Raw genomic sequence first — 11,356 nt, 5'->3', positions numbered from 1 at the left:
AAAAAAATAGAAAGAGGAAAAAATAGAAATACGATAAGAATACGATAAGAAATATAATATTTCTACCACTATGTATATATACATATATATATATATATATATATGTTTGTTGATATCATTTAATGTCTAGTTGATTAAAAAAATCTTTTTATGATATGTTTATATTTTTATAATCAAATTGGATAAGATATGCTATGTGTGTTGCTCTATTAGTGAGGCATGAGAGTTAACACACAGATTCAAATTGAAGTTCAAGTTTATGTGCTTGAGATAAAGCCATGATCGAGGATACGAAGCGCCGACGGAGCTGGTTTTACCTCCATAGTAATATGATCATATGTGACGTTCGTCTTGATGCCGAATGGCCACTTGATGTGCAACAAGTCTTTGTTCAATTGCAGCAGAAAGACGATCAGGACGAAGAGGGCGTTCATCATAAAAAACGCAAAGACACTCTGGTCGCGTAGGTCCTTTAGATCTTTGGCGATTCGTGCCTGATCGGAGCAGCATGGCGTATATTAATTCAAATAGATGAAAAATGCGTAATAAATAAATACTCTCTGCGAAACATAAAAATTTTACTTCAAGGAGTAAACTTCTTTTATTCAAATCAATTTAATTATTTTTCTTCAATTTCTATTTTGATTTTATTTGGATCAAATTGCTTAATTTAATTGTTTATTTGGTTTTACAAAGACGAATTTTGTAAATTATTTTTTCATCCTTGATCAATAGCTTGCAGTAACAAAGGCGTATCGCGGATTTTATTGTGAGAAAAGTCATTCTGGTTTCGAAAAAAATTTTTTTTTATTGTAAAATCACAAAATTAATTCATAATAATTACATCAGAATAATAAAGTAAAGGACTCTGATAGTAACAACAAAGTTAATATATCGACAGATAATAAAAGTAAAAAATTATAAAATTAAAAATAAAAATTATATATATATATTGAAGAAAAGATCAATTATTTTATACTTTGCAAATCGTCATATTACAAAAATATCAAGAATTCACATACATGTTTCGGCTTCAAGATTGAGCCATTCTTAGATATATAAAAAAAAAATTACAAATTCTTTGGGGAATAATGTAAAAACACAGTAAACAATTAAAAATAAAAATAGAAGATTTGAGAGGCCAAGTGAAGCTCTGGGAAGATTTTCATTCGGCCTCTCAAATCTTCTATTTTTATTTTTAATTGTTTGTATTTTTACGTTATTCAACAAGTTTAAGAAAAAATTGAATAAAGCCCCAGTATATCGTCGCGTTACCTTCTCCGCTTTGTCCTCATCGATCGGGTAGAGATATTTCTCCAATAGATCCTTCCAGAACTGTTCCTCCTGCATCGACAGCACGTCCACTTCGCCCTTCTTCAGACCCTCGTCGGTTAGCCAGTACGGTCTCGAGAGGAAGTTGCTGCCATCACGATTACCTTCGGTATTCTGACTGGTCACCGTCTCTGTCTCGCTACCCTCTTCGTCCTCGGGATCCTCGCCAATGGCACCCAAGTGATCAGCGGTGCGCGAACCTACGGAAGAGGCTCTCCTTCGTCCGGAAACGTGACTGTGAGGATCTACCGCTCTGTAAAAAAAAAAAAAAAATCACAAAATTAACTTTGATAGAAATTTTATTTTTGAATAATTATTAGATAGTTGTATTAACTCTGTCTACAGTAACTAAATAAAACTACTTAGGATTCCAATCAAGGGAATGCTTTGTTTGCAGTTACTGCGCAAAATCTGAATCTATTTACTGAACAAAAATGGGTCATTAAATGGACTATGCAGTATTTTAATTAATAATCTATTACTATATTATAGAAAAGAAAGATGACGCGGAATCTTCCCGAAAGATTTAACGAGGAAGCAAGTACGGACATGTGTTGCTAACCGGATCGCAGTAGCAGTGATCGCGTGGTATGGAGCGACCAATCAGACGGGGCGATTTTGAACGAACTAATAGAAAAGAACGGGAGGGCGCGCGCCGCTGGGAGGCAGGAGAGCAATCCCTGGGGAAGAAATCGTGTCTCTTGAGGTCGGAGGAAAAATAAAGGACTTATATATATCCAAGATCTTCCTTTTCATAAAAAATTTTGAATCTTTCTGTTATATTTATCAGATGTGGGATTCGCGAATGGACATTTATATGATTATCATATAACCTTATTTCGTTAGTGAAATGGTGATGAGTGAAAAAAGACTATGCGAGTTATGGCGGACGAAGACTTTCGAGTCACGCAATTGAAAGCAACTCTGAAGTAACTAAAATTATCGCTAGCGGAAAATAAAGTGACGCTGTTAAAAAGATTATACATAACACCCGAATAGATCATGGAGGGAGATAGTAAGAAATATGCAAATGGAGAAAGAAAATTAACAGACGACTCAAGACAAGCTGTCGGATTATGAACTAGCAGCAGGAGGGGAGGAACGAATCCCGACGGACAGATCACCTTAAAATCCAAAAGCAAGAATCGTCCAAATCGACACTGTCAACAAATCAATGATGACAAGCAGCAAGGCAAAGTGAAAAAACCGAAAGAACGACCGCAGGATATTAAGTGCTATAATTACAACAAGATTACAAGGACACATTTCACGAGATTGCAGCAGGCTAAAGAGGGAGCCAGGTTCGTGCTATGAATGAGAGATGGGTCACTGGGCTTCTCAAAAGAAGCAGTAACATCCACGGAGGCGAATTGGAAGGACATCGAGGCACAGGTTTCCAGTGTGATCGAGCAGAGTAGGGACAGTAATGAATATATGAAGCGTAGAAATATAGAGAAGATACCACCGATTTGGAGTATAGATTCGCCGCGGATTCACAGTTAGACACCGCATGTTCGATTAGCTTGATTAAATCTAAATTGTGTCGGTTCGATATCGCAGGCTGAAAATGAGCATTATGAGGGTATTATCTCCGCGTTGGAGATCATATTGTGTTCGCATGAATAAATTTTGAGGGCGAAATATCGAACGAGTTGAAATTATGCGTACCGAATCATACTATGTGATGTGACATGTTGCTTAGTAGAGGATTAAGAAAATTGGATTTTACTATGGCGCGAATACAAAGGAGGTTGAGGACAATGCGAATGAAATATTATACATTGACATGAGTGAGACGGTCGTGAATGAGATGGATAAATTTAACATAAATCCGAATTTACCGTACGCGATCAGGAACTTACAGAAAAGATTCGTTCATGTTACTTAAAAACTACGAGGCCACCGAAGCTTAAAGTAAGAGCAGAACTAAAATTACATGTAAAAAAGGAATTCCACTTTGCACCTGGTAAATTATCAATTGATGAAAAAAACAAAAGTCGTACCATTCTAGACGACTTGTTAAAACGGGGTATTCGTCCCAGTAATTTCGAATATGTCTCCAGGATTGTGAGTTGATATGGAAAAAGGAAATCTCGACTGTGCATAGATTAACGTGTTCTTAATAAAATTACTGCACGTGACAATTTACCGATAACTGAAGAACAGATGCAAGAAAAGCATTATTTTATGTTACTAGATCTCAAAAAGATCTCACGGATTTCACCACGTATATATAGAGAAAGATATATAGCGCCAAATATACTGTTTTTATTACGCCTTTCGAATTGAAAAACATGCCGACTCGGTTTCAGCAGTTATTTCGTTAATAATGTCTTGTGTAATTTAATTGAGAGCGATAACGTCGTGACTTGTATGGATGATTTCCTTGTTGCCACCGAGATTGTAGAAAAGCATTTAGAAATGCTTGAACGTATTTTTAAGTTATTTATAGAAAATCGGCTCGAATTGCACCTGAGCAAGTGCCATTTCATATTTGAGGAGATTGAATTTTTAGGATACGTGTCGGCCAAGAGTATTCATTCGAATGATTCCAGGATAGCGACCGTAAAAAAGTTCTCGATCCCTAAATGTAGGATGTTTAGTTTTCTCGAGCTCTATATTAGAAAATGCTTCTATTTTAGAAAATTCATAAAAAATTTTTCGGTAATCGCGGGACCTCTACTATGATTTAATTAAGAAGGGAATGATGTTTGAGTTTGGCCGGAAACAAACGGAGGCATTCGAATTATTGAAAAGCAAGTTAATCTCTGTGCAGATTTTATGAGACGGAACTTCACTGACGCAAGCTCGCGGGGTTTCGGTACTGCTCCAACAGAAAGCCAATGGACATTTTTATCCGATCTTCTATTTTTCGAAAAACTACGAAAATCGAATCGCGCTAGCTACGAGAAACATTCGCCATAGTATACGCCCTAAAAAGATTTCGTATGTATCTTCTATCCCTTTCAAGATAATTACTGAAATGCGCTTGTCATGACGTTGAGTATTGAGTAAAAAAGAGATAAATCCACGAATCGCGCGGTGGGCGCTTGAATTGCAAAATTTTGACGGAGCATAGGCCGGGCAACATGTGGACGTGTTGAGTCGAGCGGAATTTTAGTGATAGAAGCGAATACTTTCGAGTATGAACTGTCCGTTTGTCAACTGCAAGATCCGATCATTAAAGAATTGAGAATACGTTTAGAAAAGGAACAAGATAGCCTGAAATGCGTCTCGTCTATCGTAAAAGGAGTGACAAAGTTCTGTTTCTTGTCTCGCGCGCGATGGAACAGGACTTATTTTACAAATATCATAGTGACTTTGGTCATTTCGGAATAGATAAAACATTAGCATTATTACAGGAAGTACTACTGGTTCCCAAAGATGAAGGCCAAGGTCAACGAGTTCATAAGAAATTGTACGACATGTATTGCTTTGTTGGACAAAAACGAAGGTTTCATGCATACTATATTAAAGGGAAACGTCCTTTCGATAAATCCTTTTCGACGATATATGTTGATCATTTTGGTCCTGTAGATCGAACGAACGCCACGAAAAAGTATATATTTCTAGTTATAGATGCCTTTACTAAATTCGTAAAATTGTATGCGATAAAAATTATAACTTCCCGCGAATAATACGATGTTTGAAGGATTATTTTAGTGCGTACAGTAAACCGTGATCCTTAATATTCGATCGAGGAATTAATTTTACGTCAAAGGAATTTGAAGAGTTTATGAAGGAAGTTAAAATAGAATATGTAAAGATTGCAACAATACATCGCCTCAAGCGGGCAGATCAAAAGATATAATAGAATTCTAGCATCGGCACTAGGTAAATTGTACGAACGGAAAGAAGTGGCACGAATCCTTAGAGGAAATAGAGTTCGCTATAAATAATATGATAAACTGGAGTACGAGCGAAATCCCCAGTCGATTATTGTTCGGAGTGTCGCAGCGAGGACATGTGTTCGACGCGGTTAGAAAGTACGTCGAAAATGAAAACAAGGAAGGCGAAAGAGATTTAGAACGAATACGAGTGAGAGCAGCGGAGAGAATTGAAAAGGCGAACTTGTATAATAAAATTTACATAAACAAAAGGTATAAAGAGGCGCGAGAATACTCGGAGGGCGATCTCATTATAAAAAATTTCGAAGCTAGGAAAATTGATTCCAGCATATAGAGGATCCTACCGTGTTATTCGTAAATTGAAAAATGGTCGGTACATCGTGGCAAACGAAGGTTGCTAGGTCTCACAACGACTCTTTTGAAGGACATGGGAAGTAGTCATGAAATCTTGAAGACATGAAACCTTGGCGCAACCGGCAGACAGCGACTTTAAAAATGTGGAAGATGACTTGTAAGAATTAGCTATAAGACGGCCGGAACGACCTATGGCCGAAACTGTAGTAGAAGAGAGATGACGCGGAATTTTTCCGAAATATTTAACCAGGAAGCAAGTACGGACATGTTCATGTTCGTATATGAGTTGCTGGCCGGATCGCGCAACGTGGTATAGACCAATCAGGTGGGACGACTCTGAGCGAGCCAATAGGAGAAAATACTGGGCCGGGAGACAGTGAAGCAATTCCTGGCAGCTTTCTTCTCTTCGAGAAGAGATCGTGTCTCTCGAGGTCGGAGGAAAAAATAAAGAACTTATATGTCCAAGTACTTCTTCCCTTTCATTAAAAATTTTGACCTTTTTTCTACACTATTAAACTATAACTGCAATGAGAAAAAAAGGTTGCTGTTTCAAAAAAATTAGTTGATTCAACTATTACTGAATGTAGCGGTCATGGGCTGTCAAGCAAATGAATTTGATAATTCAAGTAAATATTTGTTAATTCAAATAAATAACATGTTTTAAATTAAATGATTTTGTTAACCTAAATATATAAATATTTGAACTACTAAATCACTACGAAATAATTTTAGTCAAGTTAACAACTTTCTTCTCAGTGTGGGCAAGTATCTACACAAATTGTATATTTATCAGCAAAATTGTTTTGGTCACTAATAAAACTATTATGTTCTTGTTCATTTTTTTACATAGTATTGACTAAAATACAGTGATATTAAAACAATTGACTATAATAATTAATCAATTTCTTACCGGTTAAAATTTAAATTTAGGTTTATTGTAGAAAAATAAAAAATAATTAATGTAATGACATTGCTTTATATATATTGAAAAAACATTAATTTAAATAAACATATTTACTATAAATAAATATTTATTTAGTATTATTCAAAGAAATAAGTAAGATTTAGTAAATTTTTTTTCAATGTGAATCAAAAAAATATTTTTAATCTATTTTCATAGAGTTCTGATATTTTCTAGTGTTAGTGTTTTCAGACATTACTCGCACAATTCTGAATCTTTTTTTTGTAATCTGAAGTGCCTTTCACTTTTGCGAGATCTCTCTAAAGACATTTTACGCCTGACTCTATAATTTTCGATAATCTTTCAATTCAAATGTCATCTTATGCAGTTTTTTTCTTACCTTTCGATAGTCTCGAGCCTTTTGCCGAGTTGCTCGAGCGACTCAGCGATTGCTACGAGCTGCTGTTTCTCGGCGGATGGTTTTCCATGAGTGCATAGCAAGCATTTGAACAAGCCGGCCAACGATATCTCAATGGAACCCTGATCGTCGTCATTGTTACCCGCGCCGTTCTGTAGGAAGCCAAGCAAGGACTTCTGTTTGGCTTTACGCTTTGCTTCCTCTGCTTCTCGTTTCTCTTGTTCGAGTTCCTGAATCGCACGAATGATCATGATAAATACACGGAAACTTAGTCGCCGTGTGTTTCTTGTTAAGTTGTGAGGGATAAAATTAGTTAAACAGATTATATAATACCATATAGTATAATAGATAATATTAATAAATCAAAGCAACGATCCACTAACGATTTGCTTTTAAGAAAAATATTTCATTAGAGGAATGAGATTTTAATAATAAATAATCTTTTTTCTAAATTCATATTCATTTAGCTTTATATTTATATATTTAATTATATTTCAATTTTAATTATCTAATAAAATTAATAAATACGTCAAACTTTATTTTTAATTTAATTTATATAATATATCCAATATCTTTACAATTTTATCTGAACTCTACAATTCTAATTGAACCAATTGCAAAACCAATTGCAGGTCATTAAAATTAATTGAATCAAATTAATAAAATTTTTAAAACTTTTAATTTCTTATATTTTTTAATTCTCTGTAGAAATCTTAATTTTATAGTCTCACTTTAAAAAGTGAAATCTTAAAAACTGAAAATTCAAGTTTTTTTCAAGATTGGCTCAGTTATCACTCTTTAGAGTGAGATTCCACTTCAAAAAAATTAGATAGTAATAAATTAAAATTTTCGACGCGCCTCAATCATAATTTTCTAACGGGTTAATTAAAAAGCATAAATAATATTCTAACATATGTATGTACAAAGCAAAAAACAGGAACATTCGAATCAGTATAAATCAATTGGAATTAGTAAAGTGAACGAGATTAATTACCACGTTGCTCTTCTTTGTTACAATTTCCCGCGTGCCCCAGAGATGTTGTTGAGATTGCAGAGTAAATATGTGATTAATAGCACGTACATCGAGAGCACCAGGTAATAGATCAGATCGTGCAGCAATTGATTTCGTACGAGTGCAGGAGGCCCGCGATCATAAATTCATCCAACATGAGGAACAGAAACCATGCACTTGGCGATATTACGCTGTCGATATTCCTGCATGATGTTTATCGCGAATGCAACGATCACCACGGTCATCACGATCGCGTATATGGTGTTGATCGTGGCTGCTACCATCACCTGTCATTAAAGACCATTAACCTTCATGTGCGCTTTTCAATTCTGAGTTAAGCAAAGCTAAAGCTGAAGCGTGACGTTTTTATAATGAAGCAAACGATTGGGGATTGATTCATCTAACGAGGGAATCTCGACGAGATCATCTCCTTATCGGAATACAGCCTCATCTGGCTCGTGAATTGAAGAGTATTAAAACTGCTTTAAGTGCTTTACTAATAAAATTAAACGTGAGATAGTAGATCTAATTTATTTGGTAAACAATATTAACTGAAAAATATAATAAATATTGAACTAAAAATTATAAGATTTAAATAAAAATATTAAGATACTGACTCTTTTTCACTGAACATGGCCTTTCTTGTGTTAAAAAGTATTATTTTTGTAATAAACTTAGACTTTTAGTTGGCAACTGAGAAATTATTCTCACTTTGCATAGCAACTTATAATTTCGTGATGAAAATGAATTCGAAATATGTGGTGTTTAATATTTTTCGTAACAGCGCTGATGTTTATATGAAAAAAAATATCGAAATGAGGATTCAAAAACCTGAACCTTCACCATTTCAAAGCCCCATTCACCAGAATTATATCCAGAATTATATTTATATAGTTACGACTCAGTGTCAAAATAAAAAAATAAATTTAAAAAAGGATGGAAAAAAAGGATCAACACTGACGAACCTTCTTGGTCTTTTTCGTTTGGACTTCCCTGGTGCCCCAGGATACAACATTAAGATTGATGATGGAGTACAGTATGAGGAGCAAATACATAGACGGAATGGACAACAAGTATATGATGCCGGGCACGATGCACCAGAATTCTTGTGGGTGTAGGCAGGCTGCTATGAAGAATGAGCTCGACAATGATATTAAGAAGATTGCCGAGGGCGAGCCTATACCGTCCTCGCCAAGCTGTAGGGCAGTACCTACGATTACCGCCATCATGATCATCGCGTACGCCGTCGACAGGATCTGGGCGCATAAAAGCTGAAAACCACTCATATTTAATTCCTTCCCGTTCCTTTGAAAGCATCTTTGGAACGGGTTCGACTCAAGGAACACACAAAAGTTAACGAAACATTAAAATTATTTTATTTTGATTTTTAACGTCAATAGTGAATAGTATTTTGTAATCAAGAGTCATTATTTTTATTTTTTCTTGGTATGTTCCTTGAAGAGTAGTACAAAAGTTCGCAAATGCTATACGGAAAATTAATCGACACTGCGTGAAAGAATATATTATTATTATTATGATATATTATTATTATATATTATGCGATATTATAATTAAGAATTCTGGTTCTGATGAAAGTGAATTCCACGAGCAAAGGACGATCACAAAATGTGCGACATAAAGCGGATATGCATGGACACTTGTACACAAACGCGATCAAAAGGGAAATACCTGTATGTTCGATTTGCACGTGAAACAGACGATCATGAAGAGCAAAATGGGAATGATGTTGTAGTAGAAGCTGGTCCAGTTGTCGATTTTGAAAGCAGCTACGAAGGCACCCACCAACATGAGGAAGATCGTGCCAGGTCCCAAAATCGTACCACCTGTTTTATTTAAAGCACAAAGATATTACATACAACATTTATACAATATTTTAATCGATGAATTTTTTAATTAAAATTCGAAATATTTATATCCCAATATTTAAAATTATAATATATTCTAGATACATCATATGCATTACAACACAAAAATTAAAATATTCTAATATTTTAAATTCTAATATTTTTTAGATATTTTTTAATTAATAAAAACATATAAACATTTAATTTTATACAAATATTTAATTGTAATTTGATCTGATTTAATCAAATGAAATTTATTCAACATAGTGAAGAACGATATATAATTCAGAGAATGAATTGAGAGAAGTACTTGCCCATCAATAGAATTTGATACGAAATGTAAGGTAATGAGATATTATCATTGATTTTGATTGTACGTTTCGCATCCATCAGCAGATCCATAATATTTGCAATGGTAGAGGGTACCCAACGACGTCGTTGATTGTAAAACTCGTTAAATCCTTCCGGTGCATGAGTATAAGCATCACTCGCTGCAGAATACTCCACCTGGAGTGTAATATAAAAAATAAGATAAATTTTAAAATATGAATAATTATATTTAATATAATAAAACTGTTATGAAAACAAAATATAATAATAATAAATCAATTATAATGCAATGAATTAAATATAATATACATTAGACGGGATGAAGTCATGTAGTGACGAGATCAGTGCATACCCTGTAGCCTCGTTGCAATAGCAACGTGCACAGCCAACGATCCTCTCCTTGATCGTACTGCACGTAGTGTCTCGCCTCGTCAGACTTGGTCGTGTATTTTTTCATCACGTTGTCGTCCATCAATGCCTTACCACGGAATAGCGAGAAGCATCCGGGACTGCAGAGCACGCAGCCGATCATGTGTTCTGTGGCTTTTTGCAGCCAGTGACCGATCGCGTATTCGAACATTTGATACCACACCATAGGACCTGGAATATTTGCGAAACATCTTGTTTATGATCGTTTATATTATTGCAATAGTTAATTTAATTTATTTTTTCTTGTTGGATCAATCATAGGCGTAAGAAAACTTAGACTGCGCAAATCCTATATAAAGATTATCACATGTTTACAGTGCTCGCAAAAATCTGCACATTCAAGCCAATTCCTGAGGGTGCCACTTACTGACCCCTACTATTGTTCGAGGTTCAGCGGCCTAGTTGCCGATCGTGCACGTGATTGTGTTCCAAAATTGACTACCAGTATTGAAAATCTATAGTACATGTAACGTAAACTGTAGCAGTGCTGGCAGTAAATTTGGAACACAACCGACAGATGCGTTCAGCAATATTAAATCTGAGATGTAAGTTAGCAGATGGCTTCATCATGGATCATGTAATTCTCTTGCTCTTCAAACAATCTGAGTATCAAGAATTAATTTCGAACGAACTACAATATTAATACATACAGTATAGACACTTAGCGTCGACTTTGATGTAGTGGGTTCCAGGTCACATGACTCGCCGCCATGTTGTGGATTGGAAAGGCGCTTATAAATTTGAGTTTTTATAAAGCTACAGAAATTTTTCTAAAAATAAAAAGACATAATTCGGTCGTGTCATGAAAATTGTTTATAATGAGTATATTTTTAAATCAAATTATCTAATAATATAATGTTAACAAAC

General features: G+C 34.9%; 1 protein-coding gene and 1 long non-coding RNA gene across 2 annotated transcripts in view; one reads left to right on the top strand and one right to left on the bottom strand.

Annotated features, from left to right (window-relative positions):
* Positions 1–11,356, bottom strand: part of LOC108690240 — a 36,851-nt gene that overhangs the window by 4,892 nt on the left and 20,603 nt on the right. The window contains exons 11-17 of the mRNA XM_018197427.1: positions 10,413–10,660; positions 10,045–10,237; positions 9,555–9,709; positions 8,831–9,136; positions 6,836–7,083; positions 1,276–1,585; positions 318–494 (exon numbers count right to left, since the gene is read on the bottom strand). Coding sequence (XP_018052916.1) covers positions 318–494; positions 1,276–1,585; positions 6,836–7,083; positions 8,831–9,136; positions 9,555–9,709; positions 10,045–10,237; positions 10,413–10,660 — 1,637 coding nt within the window. The remainder of the gene's footprint in view (positions 1–317; positions 495–1,275; positions 1,586–6,835; positions 7,084–8,830; positions 9,137–9,554; positions 9,710–10,044; positions 10,238–10,412; positions 10,661–11,356) is intronic.
* The window catches only part of LOC108690241, a 16,580-nt gene continuing 9,371 nt past the window's right edge, over positions 4,148–11,356 (top strand). The window contains exon 1 of the long non-coding RNA XR_001931870.1: positions 4,148–5,534. This is a non-coding gene — a long non-coding RNA (uncharacterized LOC108690241). The remainder of the gene's footprint in view (positions 5,535–11,356) is intronic.

Source organism: Atta colombica, unplaced genomic scaffold (assembly GCF_001594045.1).
Source record: "Atta colombica isolate Treedump-2 unplaced genomic scaffold, Acol1.0 scaffold30, whole genome shotgun sequence".
In the NCBI taxonomy this organism is placed as follows: Eukaryota; Metazoa; Arthropoda; class Insecta; order Hymenoptera; family Formicidae; genus Atta; species Atta colombica.
This window is presented reverse-complemented; position numbering and strand designations above follow the sequence as displayed.